The sequence below is a fragment of the Ctenopharyngodon idella genome, chromosome 6 (assembly GCF_019924925.1).
Source record: "Ctenopharyngodon idella isolate HZGC_01 chromosome 6, HZGC01, whole genome shotgun sequence".
NCBI lineage: Eukaryota > Metazoa > Chordata > Actinopteri > Cypriniformes > Xenocyprididae > Ctenopharyngodon > Ctenopharyngodon idella.
This window is the reverse complement of record NC_067225.1, coordinates 17877535-17900931: the sequence shown is the minus strand read 5'-3', so window position 1 is coordinate 17900931 and position 23397 is coordinate 17877535. Positions and strand designations below refer to the sequence as shown.

General features: G+C 35.4%; 2 protein-coding genes across 2 annotated transcripts; both read right to left on the bottom strand.

Moving 5' to 3' along the window:
• Window positions 1–1087: 1087 nt before the first annotated feature.
• On the bottom strand, window positions 1088–2747 carry smx5. The gene is made up of 5 exons (XM_051896325.1): window positions 2630–2747; window positions 2071–2138; window positions 1926–1956; window positions 1779–1838; window positions 1088–1526 (listed from the first exon to the last, which is right to left on the bottom strand). The coding sequence occupies exons 1-5, from the start codon at window positions 2630–2632 to the stop codon at window positions 1401–1403; spliced, it is 288 nt and encodes a 95-aa protein (XP_051752285.1). The 5' UTR covers window positions 2633–2747; the 3' UTR covers window positions 1088–1400.
• A 493-nt stretch (window positions 2748–3240) lies between these two features.
• inpp5d (inositol polyphosphate-5-phosphatase D) lies at window positions 3241–21344 on the bottom strand. The gene is made up of 27 exons (XM_051896323.1): window positions 21006–21344; window positions 20235–20298; window positions 17892–18027; window positions 15156–15321; window positions 14837–14977; window positions 14620–14710; window positions 14023–14100; window positions 13850–13927; window positions 13093–13216; window positions 12591–12697; window positions 12322–12424; window positions 11289–11485; window positions 10978–11095; window positions 10769–10865; window positions 10532–10670; window positions 10128–10236; window positions 8500–8588; window positions 8302–8383; window positions 8109–8198; window positions 7890–8000; window positions 7666–7745; window positions 7484–7571; window positions 6893–7039; window positions 6716–6779; window positions 6295–6504; window positions 4080–4510; window positions 3241–3620 (listed from the first exon to the last, which is right to left on the bottom strand). The coding sequence occupies exons 1-27, from the start codon at window positions 21143–21145 to the stop codon at window positions 3571–3573; spliced, it is 3330 nt and encodes a 1109-aa protein (XP_051752283.1). The 5' UTR covers window positions 21146–21344; the 3' UTR covers window positions 3241–3570.
• Between the last annotated feature and the right edge of the window lie 2053 nt (window positions 21345–23397).

The following is a 23397-nucleotide window of genomic DNA, read 5'->3' as shown; positions in this document are numbered from 1 at the left end:
AACGGCTGATAGCAATTTGTCTTAGTGGTTCACAAGGTTCAACCAAACGAACAGATTTCAAGTTTATTAGTGAGCTAATTAGCAAATCCCTCATGAAACGGAAGTTGCGATAGTCTTTTTTGTTTCCCTATTATAACCTACATCTGAGTGGCACGGCTTCTCGAACAAGAAAAAAATGTAGGGCGGGACTTGATTTTGTCCATCGTTGTCGTTGGCTATTGCTGCTATCTCATTTGAGTGACAGGTTGTTCCGCCCTCGCGCCAGGAATCACGTCATCAGAGTTGTCACTGGAAGAAGGAAGTGAAGTTATTTTGATTCAAGATTACTAGAACATAAATTTAAATAATAATAATAATAATGTGCACAAGTAAATCATTTATAATAAAAACAATAATGGAAGCAATATTCCATAAAAAATAAGAACTGTCAATTTTGATCCCATGGTGACTTTCAGGAGTACTCATAACATTAGCAGTGAGTCTGCTAAAAAAATCAATTTGAGACTGGTAAAATATAGTCGATATTCCTAAAAAAAATTGTGATTATTACTTCTACATACAATACATTTTAGACTTAAAACTACAATGAAGCAATGCACTGCCACTGCTATAGCCAAATGCTGTAATATATTCATTCTTTACTTGTCAGAATGTTATAGTACATAATGATTAAAAGATTTAGATGGAAACTATTTAATCATAAGAAAGGTCATAAAAATGAAGAGAACCGTTTTATGTATCCTATCTCATCCGCCGATCCCATGGAGTATTTGCGGGGATTTCATTTGAAAACGCTGGGTGTAAAATAAGTTGCATAGTGATACATATGAATAAATAATTTTAATAAATTATTTAAAAAAAATCATATGACTTGTCATAACAATGCCAAATGACTTAACCTCTCACCATTTAAAATAGCTAAAAATCTTTACCACCCTATAGACAAATAATAAATACAAAAACATATGCAGCCTACATTACCCATACTCAAATCATAAATCATAGAAACTCATACCTACACCTTAACATTTAATGCTGTGCAACATAGTTTGTCAATGGCTGAACTAAAACAACAACACACACAAGCTTTTTCATCAAAAAGGACGAAAATACTTTATTACTGTATCAGTAGGTCTGAAGAACTAAAACAAAGCATTTGGATGCAGTACAGAACCTTCCAAACATTCATTAAAAAGCACACAACCACTAACTGAAAAAAATGTCACACCCTCTCAACAATGGGCCTCATGACAACAGAGGAAAAAGGGAAAATTACAAAAAAAATCCAGACTTTACATAACATTTCATGTAAGAAAAAGATATATTTAATCTACAAAACTCCACAGATGGTGCGTGTGAACAGTCCAACAAAACACAACCTTTTCTCAAATGTAAACACATTATTGTTTCTGTTGCATAGCCTCTTTGCGTGCAGCATCCTGTAGTAACTGTGTGTCCACTTCATCCGCAGGAAGCTGTACATACCGCACCACCGATCCACGGATAAAGCAGTTCTTCACAGACAACTGAAACAAACCAGAATTTTAAAGAGTCATTTGTATATGGTTCTCTTCAAAGTGTTCATCTGTTGAGCACCTGCTCAAGCTCAAAATAACATTTCATATTTGACAGACTCACGTGCCTGAGGTTCTAGGCACAGACCAGATTTCTGCCATTTAAATACTTCTCTTTTCAATCTATTGACTGATTATGTGGTTTAAATATTTTGCACACCACTTCCTAATCTATAACAAACAACACACTTGACTAGTTCTCACCATATGCGGATATTTCTCTGGATCAGTGACACTGATATCTGTCAGTTTGATGTTCAAATACTGTGAAGAGAGAACAAGTTTAATTTTTAAAAAGACATGTCCACAATATTTTCTTATATTTCAATAAAGCAGAATCTGCTGCCATACCTGATCAACTGAGTGCAATGTTCCACATATGCTGCAAAGTTGACATTCATAATGTAATGAGTTTCCACACACATTACTCTGTGCACATATTATATTTTAAAAGTATGTGATATATATATATATATATATATATATAAGTGCTTACCTCAAGTCATTCTTGAGCTCCACCACAACATCTTTGCCGACCAAGGACTTGAAGAACGAGTAGAAGAGCTGAGGAATTAAATATTTGAATATGTTACGTTCAAATTATGTTCTGATAGGAGAACAAGAATTGGTTAAAGGATATTAAAATGTGATTAAATCTGTGAAACATAACGCAATGTTAGACACAATGAGAGAATCCATCAAATTGCATACACTGATAAATTACACTGGCTCTAAATTATCGAACACTATTATTAGACCACATAAAATACCAAGACATTAATGTAATATCCGATGTACATAATAGTTGTTTCTAATGGGGATTTAATTAACATAATAATAATAATTTGTTTGCTATTGGACAGACGTATTGAGCTATCCAGAGAGCTAGCCGTTAGCAGGCTGCGGTGATTGTTTATTCCTCACCAACAGTGGCGAACAGTAACCAATAAAACATGTTAAATATTGTAAAAGGATTTATTTGGTCGCTACAAATTTTGTACACTTTTTTTTAAAAAGATAACCATGATATGATATTGCTAAATAACAACACTTACCATTTTCACGCGCTTTTGAGCTTCAGATCACATACGTCATCAATAAGCTGCCGGGTTTTTTTTTCTCTTCGTGCTTCTATTGGCTAAACGAATGAAGACGTAACGGTCCCATTGGTGGAGGGATTTTGCGTAATCTGTACGCATCTCGTTAAATCCCCCGCAAACACTGTATAAATAAATCGTAAATTTACGTAAAAATCTTAAAGATGCATGTTATTTTTAAATAATATAGTTTAAAACATAATGAAATTTATGGCAGAAGATCAACTTTCACTAGCAAACTTATGGCCCCAAAGAATCTATGGAATATTCCCTCTCTCACCAGCAGATGGAGGCAAATAATTAAAAAGCACAGTCTATCTTATGTCAGGTTTTAAGTTCCCATATTTCTTCTATAATGAACTGTTCCTTGTTATTTATCAAACGAGGTAAGCATTCCACTTACAACATTGGCTCTGCAATGCCATATACTGTAAAAACGAGAAAAACGTTTTGCAGAGTGTTACACTGCTTGGATTCCTAAGAACAACAACTACTGGTGACCTAAATGCTAAAATTGAGTCATTATAACGTGCATGTTTCCAGACCAAAACAAAAAACAAAAAAAACAATGACTGTACAACACTTGGTTTTATTAGAAGATTACAACTTTTCACTTTTCTCTATTTAATAAAATATTTCAAGCAAGAAGAAATGGTGAAACAGGTTGATGGAAATGATTGCTCTATTTATGACTATATGCAGCAACATTCAAACTGTGAAACATTCATCATCATTTTAAAATCAATATCCAAGTTCATTTTATTGTTTATGCACTTATTCATTTGAGTACTCAGAGATTGAGAAGCTTATGTTTTTTGTCCAGTGCAGAGTCTCAAGTATCAGACATGAAGATCACATCAGCGCTGAAAGGTCTCTTGCCATGGAATACCAATAGAAAATCATTTTAAAGGCCGACTCATCTTCAGGGGTTGTGACGTCTCATGATGCACTGAGGACAGATGTTGCAATTGAAAAAGAAGGGAAAATTATTTAAATAAATGTTGAATAATTAAATATGAATTACAATTATATAAACAAATACATGCTTTGTAGTATCAAATATCTAATTCTTAAACTAAGCTTTGTATTAGTTACACTACCATTCAAAAGTTTGGAATAATTATGATTTTTTTTTATGTTTTTGAAAGAAGTCTCTAAAGTTGGATTTATTTTATTAAAAATACAGTAAAAATAGTAGCCTAATATTAATATTATTATACAAAAATATGTTGTTATTAATATTATTATAACTGTTTTCAACACTGATAATAGTGTTTTTAAGAAATTTTTTGTTGTTGCACCAAATCAGCATATTAAAATGATTTCTGAAGGAATGGAGATGTCAACATGAGAGCCCTGATCTACAGTCTTCCGCAAGGAAGGAATGTGGAGCATACAGTTATCATACCATCTTTGGATTGGCCTGGTCTGGTTGGTGGTCGTATCTTGGATGGGAGCTCTGAGCTGTCTCTGTAGTCTCTGGGCTTTGGTTGAAGCTCTTGTGGCTGACCAGAGCGAGACTTCACAGGCACCGGAGGTCTGTTAGGCCCAGTCATGCCCCCTTCAGAGCGAGAAGGCACCACAGGCTTCTTGGTGATGTTCTGGGGTTGTAGACCACTGGTGTTTGCGGCTGATGATGACTGAGGTTTGGTTTCTGAACAGGTGAAGGAGCGATAGCGAGGAGTCGGAACAGGGGGCTGACGGTCGACATCAAGGTCTGTTTTGGGAAAGGAGAAGTGAGGATCTGAAGGAGATAGATGATTTTTCCCTCCTCGTGATCCACTCATTGAGCCATAAAGGGGATTGTCAAACATTTCTGGTGGTTGCCCATCCTCAGATCTGTAAACAAAATAAAACATGCAAAGTTTAATTTAGTAGAATAATTTGGAATAGATGTAACAAGAATTGTTCGTTTGTAGACAGTTTTTTTTGTTTTAGTAATCAAAAGTAATATTAGTCTCAGTAAGAAAATTGTATAAACATTATTTTAAATGTATCAAAAATGTTAGAGACTCACAATGATTAAAATTGTGGCTTAAACCATAAGCTGATCATTTTTTTATGATGGCTGACAACCAATAAATTGCAGATGCTAAAATTCTATGCTATTTTGTCTAAAGAAATTAAAAATAAAACGCTAAAAACTAAAATTATTGTTTAAATGCTAAAAGTGAATATAGGCATCACAAAATACCATATACAATATGAAAAATGAGAATTGCTATATTTAAAGCTGCAGTCCATAAGTTTTGCCTCTTTGTCACCATCTCTGTTTGAAACCTGCAATTGCAGTTATTTGCGGAATTATCATCTTTATGTGGGTTGTGCATTGGCACGGCTACGGAGCCCCGCACATGACATGCAAGAAAAAAATTAAATTGTGCGCACAATTTACTAATTCATTCCCTCGATTTACTAATTCGTCTGCACGATTTACTAATTTGTTCCCTCGATTTACTAATTCATGCGCACGATTTACTAATTCGTTCCCTCGATTTACTAATTTGTGCGCACAATTTACTAATTCGTTCCCTCGATTTACTAATTTGTGCGCACGATTTACTAATTCGTTCCCTCGATTTACTAATTCGTGCGCACGATTTACTAATTCGTTCCCTCGATTTAGTAAATCGTGCGCACGATTTAGCCTACCATTTTTTTCCTGCATGTCATGTCCGGGGCTCCGTACACGGCTCCTCAGTGCGGATGAATCTAATGTTTGCTGTCAGTCACCACATCAGTGTGGATACTGTACTTCAGAATAACAGATTCTACGTCTTGGAAGTATGAACAAAATATGAATTTTCATCAGAAAATGTCATCTGAACAAGTAACATGTCTGCCACTTTTGTTCTGACCAACTGAGAAAAAAAAGCATTACAATAAATGGCGCAATGGTGATTAAAGCTAACGATCGCTTAGCTCAGATCACGTCAAACCGTGCAAATTATTATTATTGTTATGCTTTTTTTCTCATATGTTAATGCTAACAACATCAGCATTGCGTGACTGTGTATTTAGTGTGTTTTAGCGTTACCTGTAGATTTCAATTTCTGTAGCCACTCTGCAGTCCGAAGTCTTTTGCATGTGACTACGGGTTAATCTACAGTTGTCACTGATGATTGTCATTTGGACCTTTCTGGATTACAATCCGCCATTAAAATGATAAGTTTAATTATTCCAGCTGCTGTGAGAAAAGGCTATAAATGATCCGCTACCAGCAGCAACCTCACATATAGCCTACAAGCTGGGACTCCTTTCTGTTTACAGACGTGACATAATGACGCAAAGACAAACGGCTGCATACTCGAATTTCCAGCAGAAACCCACCAGTACCGATTTTATTAGAAAACATTATTACAAGCTTACCATTGTGAATCGGGCTAAGGTAAGGAGAAAGTTTTGAACACTGGCTGGTTATGTACTTGTGCAAAAATTGATTTGGGATAATCTTTAACCAAAAAAAAGTTACGGACTGCAGCTTTAACAGTGTTATAAAACTAATAGTGATTAACTTTGAGTAAACCTATGTTATCTTTGACTAAATCAAAGACATTTGTCAGATGACATGATGGATTTATTGATGAGATAAAGGAGATAAAAATATGTCAAAATATACATACATAGGGTTTGATGTCTTTGCAGTTGGGCTAGATGTAGCATGGTCATAACTACTCTTTTTTGGGGAGAGATTGCCATGCGTCATGTCCTTTGATGATTGCCCTGTTCTTGGGGACATGTTGCCGGGGCCCCTGTCTGCCTGGTTACTGTTCTTGTAGCCTATACCCATATAACTGGGGTTACTTATATCAGTGGCGAGGATTGAAGAAGATCTGTCAAAGAATGTCCAAGTTATTTATTTGTACAAACATAACCAAATCTAATCTTTGTGAAGAATGTCAAAGTGAATAAGAAAATATAATATGTCATTTTGATTGAAAAATGTAATAAAATATCACAACATAATAACATATCACTTTGCATATAAGCATTTGCTAAATGAATAAATGTAAATAGCAAACAGGGAAAATGGGAATATTTTACATTTTGGTATTATCTCCTGATCTGCCTTTACCAGCTCCTGGGTCATCTCCGATTTTAATGAAATCTGGAATAAAGAAAAATAATCTTAAGGAAAATAGCTTCGTTACGCAGGAAGGAAAAGATTATATCGCAATTCTGGACTGCTTTTTATCAGGCATTGCTGTACAGTTCACTCACCATACAGCTTCTCTGTCTGTTTTCCTTCAGATTTGGGGAGTTGAATGCCACCTGTTAGCTGGCCTGTGTACTCACCATGATGGGTGAGTTCGATGAAGAACTCATAGTAAGAGTTTTCAGCGGAACGCAGAGCAACACAGCCCTCACCTACAGACAGAGCGCAGCGGGATTGTTTACATGCATACAAATATTCCAGTACTAATCAGAATATGGTCTTATTCTGATTATGTAAGCATCACGTATACACATGATATAACCAAATAAAGCCAATATTCCAGTTTTTAGAAATCTAAAACCATATGACAATTGCCATATGCCTATATTATTCAGAATTTTGAGTCACTATGACTGAACAATCTTTAAAACATTCAACATTTATTCAGTTTATTTGGAATATTCTGATATCATGTTTACAGGAATATTCCAATAGTTGTGGTGCATGTTAATCATAGCTTTTCTAATAAACTATGAACATTAAAAATGAAATCAGAAAATGGTGTGCCTGCAAACAGGGTCAATAAACTACTAAGCCAGCTAAAATTACGGGCATGTGATTGCTAGTAAACTTTCACACATTTTAGGTAACCTTACCATATGACTCATCACAATCTGTAGATTTAACGCAGATGAGGATGTGCTGATCAAGGAGGTATTCTGGGTCTGCAATGATGGGCGTAAGCTGCAAAGTGATTTCACAAAGATAATGTAAACGTGATGGCTGAGCTTTCAATGTATGTTTTTATTCTTAATGTTTTATTAAATAGAGTTTTTACCTCAACTTGTCCCCCAAATCGTACTTTTATCGAGCCCTCTGTGCTCTCTTGGTTTTCTCCTTCAGGACTCTTCACAAACTCTAGAAAATAAATTGGAAGTATTTAACTTTACTTTTCTCTTTGTGCAATAGCTTATGTGAACTTACAAAGAAAAAAGTGTGGGATTCAAATTATATGTGATCATTTAAGATATAAGTGAATGTATAATGGATATAGTTCCTCACTTTCCAAGCAGCTTGAGTGATACTCAATGAAGAACTTGGTCTTTGATTTAGTCGAAAGAACAGCCACACAGTTCATGATCTTTATAGCACCCTGAGCATCCGTTGACAGATCTGTAAAAAGCAAAATAGTTAATGATTAGTGCATCAGCACAATGCACAAGACAGCTGGCCAGAATGCAAATTTTCTCTATCTAAAGAAGATTGTTGCCAACATCTTACCATTTTTGGAGACAAACTGAGAAGTCACACCAACATCAAATGTGGCAAATACAGGGGAATGGTCACTTGTCATGATATCATTGGTGCATCCTAAAAAATCAAAGAGTAATATTGGTTAATGTAATGATGTCTTTCATCTGCATTGAACTTCTTATAGAATTTAAAACTTGCATTTTAAATTTAACGAACTAACCATAGGAGTTGCAAACCACATGCACCATAGGGTAGGACTTGCGAAGCACACGATCACACCATGAAGGCAAGTTGTATTTTGTCTGTTAGTGAGATAAAATATTTATGTAAAGAGGATTTTCATCATTAAATTCAATTTTATAATATATCTGCTGTATAGCAAAGGTTGTTCAGATGTATGGTGGCTTTCACACTATACCCCTGTGGCTTTGGCTTTAGTGTAGGCGTATTTCTCCCGTGTGTCTCTCTCAAAACGATACGTGGGGGCAAATGTAATCTCCTCCTCCACTGTAAAGTAAAACATATGAATGGAATTGAAACTGATACTAAGCATGCCTCTATTGCTCAACAACTGTGGCATAATATACCTCAATGACATATACCATATATATGTATATTCATACACCACAGTGCAAAAGTTTGGGGTCAGCGGGATTAATTGATGGATTGATTGATTTAGAAAACAAAAATAAATTAAATTAATCATAAAAGTGACAGTAAAGAAATTTTAAAACTATTTTTGAACTTTCTATTCATCAAAGAATCCTGAAAAAAAAGTATCATGGTTTCCACTAAAAAACATTAAGCAGCACAACTGTTTTCAACATTGATAATAATAAGAAATGTTTCTTAAGCACCAAATCAGCATATTAGAATGATTTCTGAAAGATCATGTGACACTGAAGACTGGAGTAATGGCTGGAAAATTTAGCTTTGCCATCACAGTAATAAATTACTTTTTAAAAATAATAAAATAGAAAACAGTTTTTTTTTCTTATTGTAATAATATTTCAATGTATTTTTTGTAAATAAATGCAGCCTTTGTAAGCATGAGAGACCTTTATCTAAAACATTAAAAAATCTTACCAACCCCAAACTTTTGAACAGTAGTGTACAGTCAAACCAAAAATTATTCAGACATTTTTGATATTTTTGATATATTTCTACTAGTGGGTGCAGGACACTATAGTTCATTTATGTAAGTGAGGATAGCAAAATAAAATAAACTGTGACATTTTATACCCAAAAATTCTTCACACAGTGGACTACCAGTAAAATTGATAAAAATTTGGAACCAAAAATTATTCAGACACTTTGACCCGATCGTGATTTACTTAAGTGTTATCTGACATAATTCAGATTATTTTCTTCTGACACAGTTTAACTCTGAGATCTTGTCATATTTTATTACCATTTTTTAAACTATAGTGAATAAACTGTATTAATGAATGAAATGTTCAAGGTGTCTGAATAAATTTTGGTTTGACTGTATATGTTTCTTCTAAATTTACCTTATATAGTAGTATGATGTTAGTAGGCTAAACCCTACTGGAAATGCAAAAATAATAATCCAAACTATCAAAAGAAAATCATAAGACACCTGTTTTGGATTAAAGTTGGTAAACCTCTTAACAGCATGAGGTCCTAAATTTTTATCTGATTCAAAGTTGATGTGTGTGATTTTTTTTTGATAATAAAATACATAAAATACTCTCATATCCAATCCCATCTGTGTAGAGAAACTATAAGTGAGCCAATCATAGGTGGAAGTGTAAACACTGTGGCTATTTCAACATTGCTTTGAGCTCTATTTGTAGCAACATTGGCTCAACTAAAGGTGTTTTGGACTACCTGTTTGGACTAGGGATGGACATTGAGTAACTTTGTAGCTGAGTAATCAGTTAGTAAAAAATAATAAGTAAATTATGCACAAGTGCTACATCACCAATAATAGTTAATAACCAATAATGAGACAAATAACTACAAATAATGATAACAATATTTTTATCACTGTACATGTTCCTATTCTATGAGCACAAAACTCACCGTAGTCTAAGAAGACCTTTTTCTCTTCCCTCTCTATGTTCAGCTGATCTCTGACCAGCAGTTCCTGATACTGCTGCTGTTTGATCTTCATCACAATGTTCTCAGCTTCCTGCAAAGAGCAAACAACTATGCAAAAGTTCTGTCTTTTCCTGTCAGTTGATGTCAGGAGCTGCAGTACGTGACAGCTCTTGTCTTAATAGAGGAACTACCTGTTCTGAATATATGTAAGCTCTCTAAACCACAAAGGCAGTTCATGCCTCAAGGTATCATAATGTGGGTAACTGATGCATAATGTGCCAATAGACACTTTTTTTTTTTTTTTTTGATCTGATCAACATGAAGAGTTCAATTTAAAATATATAAAAATGTTACATGTTTGCTGATGAACATTCATTTGAACCTACCTGTGATGGGAACTCAACCCTATAATTCAGATCCCCTAGCCAGAAGAGGTGTGTGAAGCGATGGTTGATGTCAAAAGGATTAAGTTTCTTATCTCCCAGATTCAGAAAACGCAGAATACTGATGTAGTTCTGGTTTCGCCTGGAAAAGGTAGAGTAATCAGTTCCTAAATTTGATTATTTATTATTATTCATGTGTACTTTTTTGTCACACCGGCAGGTTTTTGGGTTGTGGCTTACCTCAGTTTCTTTTCGCTTCCTGAGGTCAGGTGACTGTTGACAAACCCAAAGGAGGTTCTATTAAACATAAAAGACACCCCCACTGCTCCTTTATTCCCTTTAAACACACATATAAACACATAATTAGCTTTTTACATACAACAAAGTAGGATATACAGCTTGCTTTACATTTCCTATTAAATGTTTATGGAAAAAAGCTATAAACAAACCCAGAGCATTAGCTATGCCAGTCTTAACACTATCAGAGAAGACGTGAGAGAAGCGGTTCTCATGTTCCGGCTTGGCTAGAACCACAATTCTTATACTCCACAGTGTCTGAGTGGCTATCTGTTAAAAACCAAACACATAGCTGTCATCATTTAGCTTATATGCTAGGTCATTTAACACATTCATAAATATTGTCAGGAGTAATAACATAGATAGCATGTCATTATTGCACAGAGAATAAAGAATGAGCTGACATAATACGCAAAACACATAAGGCACCCGAAACCTTCTCGTTGGGTTTTGTGTCACTTACTTGTTTGAAGCTAATGTTGGTTATGTCCCTAAGGGCTCCCCTAACGGTTTCTATCCACTCCTTCTCTCCCAGTGGGTCCTCCTGTGTCCCAATTACATAGATATCATGTGGGATTTGATTGGCTGTGTCATCATGGGTTTTTCCCTGACCCTTTGACTGCAACCAGGAAGTGATGTTTTGTGGTGGATTCGCATTTCCTGAACGGACAGAACAAGTTCACTTCATTTCTAGTTAGTGTACATTTAATCTGTACTTACAGATAATATAATATTATTTAAATCAATAGCCACTTATATGCACTTAAAGAGAGCACACTTTCATGACTGTGTAACTAATGTCAAATTAAAAGTTTTACATTAAAGCACATTTTAAATCATTATGTTTTAATACTTTTGTCATGCTTTCAAGTACACTTAATTTGATGTCTTGACAAACATACTAAAGCGCAAGTACCTGATTATAATTTGAACTGTATAGTGTTATTTGACATTACATTTAAATATATTTTAAATGTACTAAATTGTAACTTAATCATTACAAATGTGTACTTATATACATGTTATAACTTAAAAAATGACATTGAAATATATTTTAGTTTACCATATACTGTACGCGTATCTGTATATGTATCAGTACACTTTAACCTTATTTTAGAGACAACAGAATTATGAAATTACATATAAAAATTTAAAAAAGTCTTCGAAAGTGGGTAAAGAAAACACTTAATTGTAATTCACATAAATTTTAACCATTACACATTTTACCATACCATTATACAAGTGCTCGAAACATTACATTCAGTTCACACTTAAGTATATTCTTTTAAAGTATATTACTTCCGTAACAAGTTCTCTTTTTTAAAGTGCATGCTAAAGTGAACTTCTTTTTTTCACAGCACTTATATCACAATATTTTGTGCTTCAGCTCCAAAAATATCTGAATTCAGGAGACCTTGAGAAGATATTTTGGACAAAAAAATGAAATGTATACTAAATGCTAATAGGCTAAATGCTAAATACTAAATGCATTTTACCCATGTTCCAGGTGCCAACAAAGATGGTGATCATATCCGGCTCAGGTTTTCCTGAGTGCTTGTTCTTCATCTGCTGTAGAAGCTGGCAGAAGCCTTCTCTTTTCTGAAAATATGTTTTGATATACATATTTACATACAGGGACACATTAAAAACACACTCAAAAACATGTAAACTGTATATTATTGTTCACATTGTTCATTTACTGTATGTGACTAAAAAACTTCCATCCAAAAACTTTTCATCACTGCTATAACAGTGGGATTTTTACCTTTGTGTCATCAAAGACAAATTCTTTGCGCTGAGTTTTTTCCTTCTCTGTCTCTACCACCAATGCTAGTCTGTTATGCATCTTCTGTGACTTCACCAACTGCAAGACTGAAAATTAAGCATGGTTGGCATGTTTCCATTATTTACTGGTTAATAGGTCATTTCACACATTTTGGTTACACAGGGAATACTAGATTCTGACTGGTCCATCACAGAATTCTGTGGTCAAATATTTAGTATAATGACCACCACTGTACTGTATATTTGACCACAACTGATGTCTCTTGAAACCAGTGTTTCTTTTTAATTTCTTTTACATAATAAAATAAGTTAAAGTAAGCAGGATAATGCACATTATCGCAGCCCTTCAGGAGGAAGGCCGCTTTGCATCTGGGTCCTGATCATCCTATCAAGGTTTATTTTGCAATGAAGGCCTGCTGACTTGAAACACTGTTGTCACATTCAAATGTATGTGGTTACATAAGTGATGACGTTCAGCATACTTTTATTGTGCACAAAATATTTATCCTCAGGTCCATCTTTAGACTTCTTGAAGTAAACCTTCCCGCCTTCCACATCTACTTTGAGGTACATTTTGCTTGAAATACCGAGGGAGTCAAATTTTACCTGTTAACACAGAAAAGGACAATCAAGCAAAATGAAGTTCAGCATTTCTGTTGTGCCTAAAATAGTTACAAAGGTTATCTGTGATAGCTGTGTGCAGAGGCAGCCAACCAAATGTAATCGACTATCGCCACATAGGCAAACATAACACTAATTTGCATGTGGTTTTGGAGAGCAGAGCAGTTGCAATGAAAACGTTCATGCTTTCATTATTATGACATCATTACAAGCAGGAAGAAGGTTACAGGTTATGACTTTCACTTCGGATATATACAGTAATCAAACAACATGAATTAAACAATGAATTAAAATAAGTCATTAAATCCTTTATGTAAAAAAAAAAAAAAAGGTAACAATAAACAAACTGTTTGTACAGCATTTATTAACCTTAATGTTAATGTTAGTTAATAAAAATGTTCATGTTCAGTTTACAGTGATCTATTAACTAAAGTTAATAGATATAACCTTTGATCTTAAAAGGGGTTAATATTAACTAAGATTAATAAATGTTGTAGTAGTATTGTTCTTGTTAACTAAACAATATACAATATATAATATACAATAAATAAACAAATGAAAACTTATTGTAAAGTGTTACCAAAAATGGTATATTTATTGTTGAACTGAATTTCTTACTTCAAACAAAACCGGAGGAATAAGTGACTTTCTGTGCCCTCCATCATATCCAACAAATTCAAACACAGCATTCTTGGTCTGTAAATAAGAGGTTATGTTAGTCTACAATAAAGTTCCCAGTAAGCATTTTATTTCTCAGTTTGCTGTCATTTATAAATATAGAACAGAGTTACCTTGTCTTCTATTGAATATATAAGCTTAGTCAGTTGCTCCAGTTTGAAAGCCACAGACTGATTTGCATCACCAGACAGCTGGAAAAGAGTCAAATCAAGCTTATAAGTTTAGAAGTTTTGTAAAAGTACCTCAACAAACCACTTTTTTTGTAAATATTATTGTTCTCATTTCTCATTTCTCATTAATTTCTAATTTCTTTACTTGTCTGTAGGGGAAACAGCAAAGTGTTGCAACATTTTTTTTGGTTCTAACGTCTGTAACTTAGCGGTTTATTGTGCAATGTGTCTCAAGATTGATTGTAATATTCTAATATAATAATTTGAAATCTATTATTTAACCCCTAAATTATGTAAACAGCTACAAAGAGTACTGCAGTTATAAGCTATCCCACTACCTAGTGAGTTTTGGTCTTTTTAAATTGTGCGCATGAAATTGAATTTTCTTATGTTTTATATGAAATCAATTTTATTTTCTTGCATTAAATTAGTTTTTATATTTACTAGACAGAGACTTACAGCTCCTACTGTCACCTCATAAGGGTGGTAGACATTTGAAATCAGGAACAGCACTTCCTGGTTTAAATCATGCTTACTGACCTGACTCCTTAGTCTCCCAGCTCCAGGAGACAGCGGCTGATCCAAAACTTTCTGCAGTGCCTCAAGACTCGGAAGTGTGCGAGCAATTTCACTACGAACAAATAGGAATGTCAATTCATGTGAATTAAATGCACAATGAATAAACTGTCAATACCAAAATAAGGTCATATAAGGGCAATAAGGTTTCAGAATTCACACATTTTTGGAACAATTGTACCTGTTTAGGGTTTTGCAGATACTCTGTGTGAGCTTTTTAAAGTGGGGCAGAGTTGGGTTCCCATTCTGCACCTGTTCTGCATCCAGACACACAGATGTGCGGAAATACTCCTGAATGGCCTTCTGATGGTCCTCTGGTAGACTGAATATCGAACATCAGAATCATTAGCACACCAGAACAAAGCTACTCAGTACAATGACTCTAAACTGACACAGTCAAAAAAATATTACATCAGATAGGATTAAATCATAATGTATTTAACAAGAAATTGTACTGATCCAAGTAAGACAGATAAATCTTGTATTGTATTAAATTGTACTTTGTTGTGTCGATTTGCTGCAAACGCTGGAGATAGGTGTCTGAAATGGAGGGACGGGCAAGCTCTGTTCCTCTATCGGTTCCTCTGGACGAATCACTGTGGCATTCTTTACTTTCATTACTTGTGATATTCCTGGGTGGCAACTGAGGCGGCAAACTAAATTGTTCTGTGGAAATGGAGATTTGACCAAATAGTGTTCTTGAATGGAAACATTAATATTAAAGCTTACATTTACTGTCACAAAAAGTCTGAGACCACATTGAAAATAATGATGAAAAAGTAAAGGGGGGAAAAAAAATGAATTCAATCTTTAAACCAGTGGTTCCCAAACTTTTCTGCCCCCCTTTTGTAGAGAAAAAGATATATATATATATATATATATATATATATATATATATATAAGCCTTTTTAAACTTGTTTGGCTTCCTACTGTCAGAAGCTAATATTTTGAGACACACAACAACACGCTCTTCATTACCCACCGTTGTAGGCCTACTGGTGAATTCGAGGGATGGACGGTTGTCGCTTCATGAGGCTGTCTATACTGGACGCGACGAGTACATGATAGAACGGGGAATCGGTTTACTATCGGGAATTAGACAAGCATCACTGATTATAATGAATTCTGTTGTCGCGTCGCACCGCGCTGCTCGCATCTCGTGTAGACACATTGTTTTGATAGTTGTGACGTTTGAAGTAGATTCATAGTCTGCTTTATGTTTACCTGGGGCCTCATATATAAACATTGCGTACGCACAAGAAAAAAGGCATTGAAATGTGCGTCCTCAATTTTCCACACACCATATCGGGATTTATAAAAAATAAACAGCGTAAATATGTGCGCACTGTACGGACACTCTAGAACTTGCGTAGGCCTACGCATTCTTTTACTGGAGTGAGCGATGAACTCTGTTTGAACATTTCCATTTCCACATCTCATTAATGGAGTTAAGCACTGAAATAACATGAAATCATTATCCAGAAGTTACAACATTTTTATATTAATTTAAATAAAAAATATGTGTAGTGGATGCGCTGCTTTTGAACACTTTAACACTTTTATAGAAAAGGCTACAAATGATCCGCTACCAGCAGCATCCTCACATATAGCCTACTAGCTAGGACTCGTTCTTTATGTAAATGGACGTGACATAAGCCTCGTTCAGACTGTCAGTCCAAGTTTGTGCATATCTGATTTAAATCCGATCAGATTTAGCAAGTCTGAACGGCCAAAAATCACATGAAATGCGATTTTTACAAATCCGTTTCGAGCTACATTCATATGTTTTTTGGAATCCTATCACTATCCTATTGGAATCGGATACACAAATAATCGTATTTGGACTGACAGTCCGAACGAGGCTGTAATGACGCAAAGACAAACGGCGGCATGCTCGAATTTCCCGCAGAAACCTACCAGTACTACTCGAATTAGAAAACATTATTACAAGCTTACCGTTGTGAATCGGGCTAAGGTAAGGAGATTGTTTTGATCACTGGCTGGTTATGTACTTGCTCAAAAATCGATTTTGGATCATTTTTAACCAAAAAAAAAAAGTTAGGGACTGCAGCTTTCAATTGTGTTCTAAATACTGTAGCATAGAAAATATTTTCGCGCGAATAATGATCAATAATGCGCACTTACTTCGTCTAAGCAGTTGGCTTAGCAACATAATGGCATAATGACGGACAAGAAATCGCTCTATGGTCGTCCGACGAGTAGCTAGCTACTGTACAACATCTGCTGAACGCAGGTTTGCTGTTGGTGTCGTGCACAGACAGACAGTGTCCTAAAGATAACCCATTTCGTGGTCTTCCCAATATTATGAAAATTACCATTGTATTTGAAGGATATATTTTGAAGGAAACAGTAAGATATGCTCATTTTATTTTTAAAATATTTTGTCAGTGACGCGCTGAGTCAGACAAAAGCCTAATTTACAATGCAAAAATAAGGCCTATCTGTTTCCATTACAAATATATAAACATCCTAAATTATATGTTTGCCTTATAGCTAGGCAAAATTGCATGAATTTGATTTGTTTAAAAAGAATGGAAAAGAATGAGAACAACTTTCTCTGAAGTGTTTTATACAATTTTGATTTATTTATTCTAAAACAAGGCAAAGATACTGAATTTTTTTTACTGATTTTTAGCAATGTAATGTGGCGGAACATAGTCCTGTAGCCTATATGGTAGCCTATAACATATTTTCCTAATGTCTTGTACCGTTAAAGGGCTAGTTCACCCAAAAATGCAAGCAGATCTCGCCCCCCTTTGACTACCATAGTAGGAAAAAAAATACTATGGATGAAATCTACAGAAAGTAAATTAATATTTTCTGTTTAATTACTTATTTAACCTATGTGGCAAGCTGCATAAGCAGGATAATTTCGCAGTGGGGTCTTGTTTCACCCTGAAGAGGTTTCTTTTGCTTAACAATCTGCTGTACACTATCCCTGACCGTGCACCCCTTTTTATAAATCCGGGCCCTCCCAGTTTGGGAACCACTGTGTTAATCAAACTTTTCACTCAAATTGTTAGCTAATAATATTCTCTGTAATTAAATAAAATAGTATAATCTACTAATATAATATAATGATAGAATTTGTAACAAAAAAATGAGAAAACTTCAAAAAAAGAACTATTTTCTCTAGTGGTTTTGCACTTATGTACATTACCATCATAACAGCAACCATCAAAGTGCTTGGACGAAGCTTATTGTAATTCACTTACCTGGTTCCTCCTCTGGCTCCTCCTCCTTCTGCACAGCATACTGAAGGTGTGTCACCAGACCCATGTTCTCTTTATAATATGCCTCCACCAGGTCTGGCAGCAAAGAGAAGAACCGAATAGGCACCCCCTCTGATGCCTACAAAGCAAAGAAACCAGATAAACAAGAAAGATCTGCCATTCTGAACAAGATTTATGGCATTTTACGATATACAAAATCATTATTTGCATAAACATGCTCCGTATTCCCAGCAATACTTCCAGTGACTCTCTTAGTTGTTCTTCCTTTGTCCAAAACCATTCATTTAGCATGGTTTCCTTTAAAAAGTGCTCACTCGGTGCCACGAAGGGTTTATAAGCTACTTTTTCTAAAGGAATTTAGAGTATAAGCTCTTAGTCACCTGATCTGACTAACGTCTTGATGCTCAGCAAATGTTTTGACCCAATTAAATGCAATACTATACAAAGAACAAAATTTAATCAAAACATTTATTAAAAATACTTAAAATTTATTTAAAACTAATGATTATTATTTGATTTGGTATTTAATGTAGAAAAGCACACCGTATTCAGAAAAATTCGACATTTGACTATAAGTGGGCTACAAATAGCATAGAACACTGACTTTGCTTACATAGCCTAATGGAATATCATACATCTCACAAGTTATTTTGGCAAAAACTACATGTAACCAAATTTAAGGTTTTGTCGTCTAGAAGTGGGTTACTCATAGCCGGACTATCGGGTCTATAGTTAACCGAGACTCAGGTGAAATGGCGGCTATTGCTTGCTGGGTAAGGAAAATGGCAACGTTTTTAGCTTTGCACACAAAATCATCTCAACACGTCATGCATCTTAGCATGGCAATCACAAGATGTCCGACTGGCAATAGGAAACAAGCATAATCATTGCATAAAAAAACCTCCCACATTCTCCTACAATGGTTTTAGGTCAGCACAAACTATGAATTTCAATTGAATTTTGCTAATCTAATTAAATTAAATGACATGAACACTTTTTTTGAAACTTTCCATTCAAGGCGGGGTGCAAGAGGAACCCTGTGGCTTGCTTAACACCCACGCTGATGGATAAATTAAAACCGAGGCTGTGCTGCAACGCAGGCTTGAAAGAGGAAGAACTGTGGTAGAGAGACATTGAAGGGCATTGTACAACAGTTTTTGGTTTAGCCTCGTCCCTTGAGTGCAAGTTACTTTGAAATGTAACGCCAAGAGAGAACAATGCAAATTATAATCAAAGGTCACCCGATTTGCTTCCATTATTTTGTTTGTCACGAGGAGAAGAGTTTTGTATAGCTCGAATAAAACCACCAACTGGTTTTGCAGCTGCACTGTCACGCTGGTAGACCAGTGCTTGCTTTAATGCAGAGGACATAATAGATTCTAGTTTGACAGACAAGACACCCACACAACAGTCTCAGAGAGTCTTCGACAGCTGAAGAACCAACTGTCACAAGGTCACACATTCATTACCAAGCACAAGATAGTAAATGGTTTGTTGGATGCCAGATGTTCTGTGCAACTAGTCATAAAAATGGACAGTGTTTTGTCAAGTGACCAGCAGACTATGAGCGCAACACGTAATTAGCAGAGGATTGAGTATATTTGCCTCTACTTTTTGTCTCATCGTAGTTTTTTTTGTATTATTTTTTCACTTGACCACCATTTTAGTGCACCATGGTGTTGAAGACAGATTAAAATACATTAATAATACATACAGTGTGATCAAAAAATCTACAGTTTCCATTGCAATGGATAACAAAATATCGCAAAATAAAGCACAAACACACTTTTCTTGAGCAAAACATTTCACAGAAGAAGGTTTCAAATTACTAACCTACATATTTAATAATTAAATAAACTGGAGACAAAAAGTGTTTGAACATTTTCCAGTTGTCAAACTTGAGTAGAACATAGTTAATGTGATGAACTACACTTGTAGTTCTCCTGTGAAACTGAGCGGAACAATGGGCGAAATGTGAAGAAAGTTTCGTGAAAATCTATAGATGTTCGCAGATGCCACTGTTTGATATTTTGTTCCTAATGAATGCGATTTTAAGTGTGTTTTACGCGTCCAAATACTGTTGGGGGCCACCAAAAGCTTTATTTTCACTAAAGCAACAACAAAAAACACAATTCTGGTAACTTTCAAATACTTGAAGTCACAAGCAGAAGTGTCTCGGTGCACATCTCAAAATAGTCCCCCAGCACACACAACACCTGTCTGTGCAAAGCCATTGCAGGAAGCTTCAAACCAAAGAAACCAATGCAAAATATTCTCACCAGAGGTCAGTAACCACTACCAGGTACAAATTTGGTGAATTCTTACCTGGACTGATAGTTTTTTGTCCTCATTTGGTAATATTCTGTAGGTATACACACAGTTCTGGAACCTGCAAAAGATTGAGAAGAATAAAATATTAATTTGTGTAACTGCAACATAAATAATGCATATTAAAACAAATTTCACGTAATATGTCACAATTTAAACAAACAGTTAAACCATTTTGGGCCATTTTGCTGAAAGCAATAATAATGGGAAACCCCTCACCAACTTCCTTCAGTCTCAGTCAGCACTGTTTGTTAATAACTCACTGTACAATGAATAATATTGGACTTACGTTTCATTGCATTCACAAAGCACAATTCAATAGGACCACACATACTGTACAATTTGCAAGGAAACAGGGAAACTGAGATCAGTTTGCAAACAAATGAGCCATTGTTTTGTTTACTGATTCCAACGGTGATAATCATTTTTGGAGTAAGTTTATATGGAGTTGACATTTGATATCATTAAATTGACAGTATGCCCCCAGAGTAGGAAGTAGGAAGCCATTTCTAAAATATGTTTCAAAAACCGTCATGTTTATATATATATATATATATAACAAGGTTGCAGGGCCAGTGCCACTAAAACAAGCATGTTTTATATTTATGGCAGACTCAATTGTCACCTCATGCAAACACACCACAAATATCACATTTAAACAACATTCCAACTCAAGCGCACTCAAACATCCAAAACTTTCATGTTACATCTAATATTGGTGACAACGTATGCGGCCTTCCACCTGAGATGTACAGCAACAATACTCACAGAACACAGAGGGCATAAGCTCCCTGTATGGATTCGCTGTCCCGCAAGAGGAAGCTCCCATCCTTGCCTGCTTTGGAGAGGAGGTCCTCTGCTGTAGACCGAGTGATATTGCCATGGTACCATGGCTGGTGGGAAAACATCCTTTCAAAAGACTTCTCCCTTCCTCAGTCTGAAGACACCCAGGTTATTTTGGCCCCGGCAATTTTCAAGAGGACATCAACATGAGGCCAGCTTCAGAGTCTCGCGGTCTGTTTCATGGCGTTGTTAGAACTAATAGCCGATCCTGTTCTGTCTGGCTGTAGGCTCGCTGCTTCTCTCTCTTCCTGTTAGAGGGGCGAAAGCTGCAAAAAGGAAGCTGCCACAAACACAAGGGTGAACTTCCTCATTCTGTGCACACAGAGTTTAAAAACTCAGAGAGAGTGTGCAAGAGAGGAGGCCGAACAGAAGGCTTGTTCACACATTCACATGGCTCCAACACCTCTTTTTTTTTTAACTCAAAAGAGATGAAAAAGATGTACGTGGTATTAGGAATTTGACAGTGTGTTCTTTCATACAATGTCAATGATTAACCCTGCTAACCAAAACTATGAGAAGGACAACCCATGCAAACGTTTTCCTAATGGCCATTATGCAAAGTAGAGAAATGTAGATAAACATTTACAGTGTACAAGGCTCTGATTATGAGTTTATCTATTTGACCAAACCACTGGTCCTGAAAGAAAAAGGGACTTGTGGAGCACACTTGTCACACAATGCATCAGCATTTGGGTGCTATCTATATCTAGGCCTATCATTTATATTAGATGTATATGGTACATTTAACATGATGCGACAGAGCAAATTCCCTTTTAATGCAGGTGTATGTTGAATACAGTAATACACTCTCCGAGAAAAAAAAAAAAAAAAAAAAAATTACTTTTAATGGTACAACAGCTTGTCCCTGTGGCAGTACACTTAAAAGGGCATCTGTACACCTTATTTACCCCTAAAAGATTCATAGTAGTACCAAAGTCCCTTTAAGACAAGTCATTTCACTCGGCGGCCATCTTTGAAACGCCTCTTGGGGAAGCTCTTTTAATGGGGAAACATCAAATTCTCCAAAGTTGTTTGCCAAATATTTTGATTAAATTTCAGATTTGAAATCACCAATGAAATCTGACAACAACTGTCTCATAAATTCCAAATGCTTGAATTATGACAAAAAAAAACTATATTTTTCAAGCTGGATCAAGCTAATGCGCAATCCCAAGTGTGTGCGTCTCTATAGGAAGTGCGCATCTGACTGTTTCTATAGGAACCGGAGCTTCTAACGGACGCTGCAGTGACTCGATGACTTTACCAATCGGTGACTGGCTCTTATTTAGAAGGCGGGACTTATTCGGCCATATTGCGCATTGCACTTTCTTCCATTCAAAACAATACAAGTGACGCGTCTTGTGTTATTCTATAGTCTTTGGTAGTACTGTAAGGATACTTATTACTACTTTAAGGTACTAATTGCACCTTTCATGGGTAGGTAAGGTACAAAGGTGTCCTTTTAAGGTTACTTCCCCAGTGACATGCTGTTGTACCCCTAAAGGCACAATATTAACACATTTTTTCTGACCGTGTACAGTAACTCTAGAGTTGCGTCCCAAATGACGCACTATACACTATGCACTTATGCACTATGTACTCATCCATGTAGTGTATGAATTATATACATTTATTTTGTCATTAAACATCGGAGTTTCATCATATTGTTCTAAATCCTTTGTCGAACAACAAAAAAGAGACTTTAGGCTAGATGTTCAAGCTGCAATTTACCATGCAAATGCAAGATATAAAATGACATACAGCATCATTGACTTATCATGTTTGATTATACATAAACTTGAATGAGGTTTGAAAGCTACATGGGGAAAGAGATTGTCAGTAAATAACGTCTTAAATTTTGCATAGCATAAATTTGCATAGCTGCAGAAGTGGAAAAGAGAGTTTTGAGTAACACTTTATTTTACGGTGTCCTTGTTACACGTTACATAGTTAGTAATAACTATAAATTATGCATAATTACATGCAACTAAACCAATCCCCAATCCTAACCCTCTAGCAGGACAGGATTATTACACAGTGCTTAAATGCATACTTACATTGTAACACGGACACCATAAAATAAAGTGTAACTAAGTTTTGTTTTGTTGGTAACACTTTATTTTACAGTGTCCTTGTAACATGTAACATGTAGTTACTATAGTAGTAATAACTAAAAACTATGCATAATTACATGCAACTAACCCTAAACCAAACTTAATCCTAACCCTAACCCTATAGTAAGTACATGTAGTTAATTAATATTACTCAATACTTAAATGTATAATTACATCGTAATAAAGACACCTTAAAATAAAGT

Excerpts from the sequence above, each read along its gene's own strand:
- smx5 (XM_051896325.1), bottom strand. Across the intron at positions 1,957-2,070 it reads GAGCTCAAGAATGACTTGAG|CATATGTGGAACATTGCACT; the intron begins GTAAGCACTTAT and ends TCAACTTTGCAG. Across the intron at positions 1,527-1,778 it reads CAGAGAAATATCCGCATATG|TTGTCTGTGAAGAACTGCTT; the intron begins GTGAGAACTAGT and ends GGTTTGTTTCAG.
- inpp5d (XM_051896323.1), bottom strand. The coding sequence starts at position 21,145 with ATGTTTTCCCACCAGCCATGGTACCATGGCAATATCACTCGGTCTACA. Across the intron at positions 13,217-13,849 it reads TTCCTCCGGTTTTGTTTGAA|GTAAAATTTGACTCCCTCGG; the intron begins GTAAGAAATTCA and ends CTGTGTTAACAG. Across the intron at positions 8,589-10,127 it reads AAAGGTCTTCTTAGACTACG|TGGAGGAGGAGATTACATTT; the intron begins GTGAGTTTTGTG and ends TTTACTTTACAG.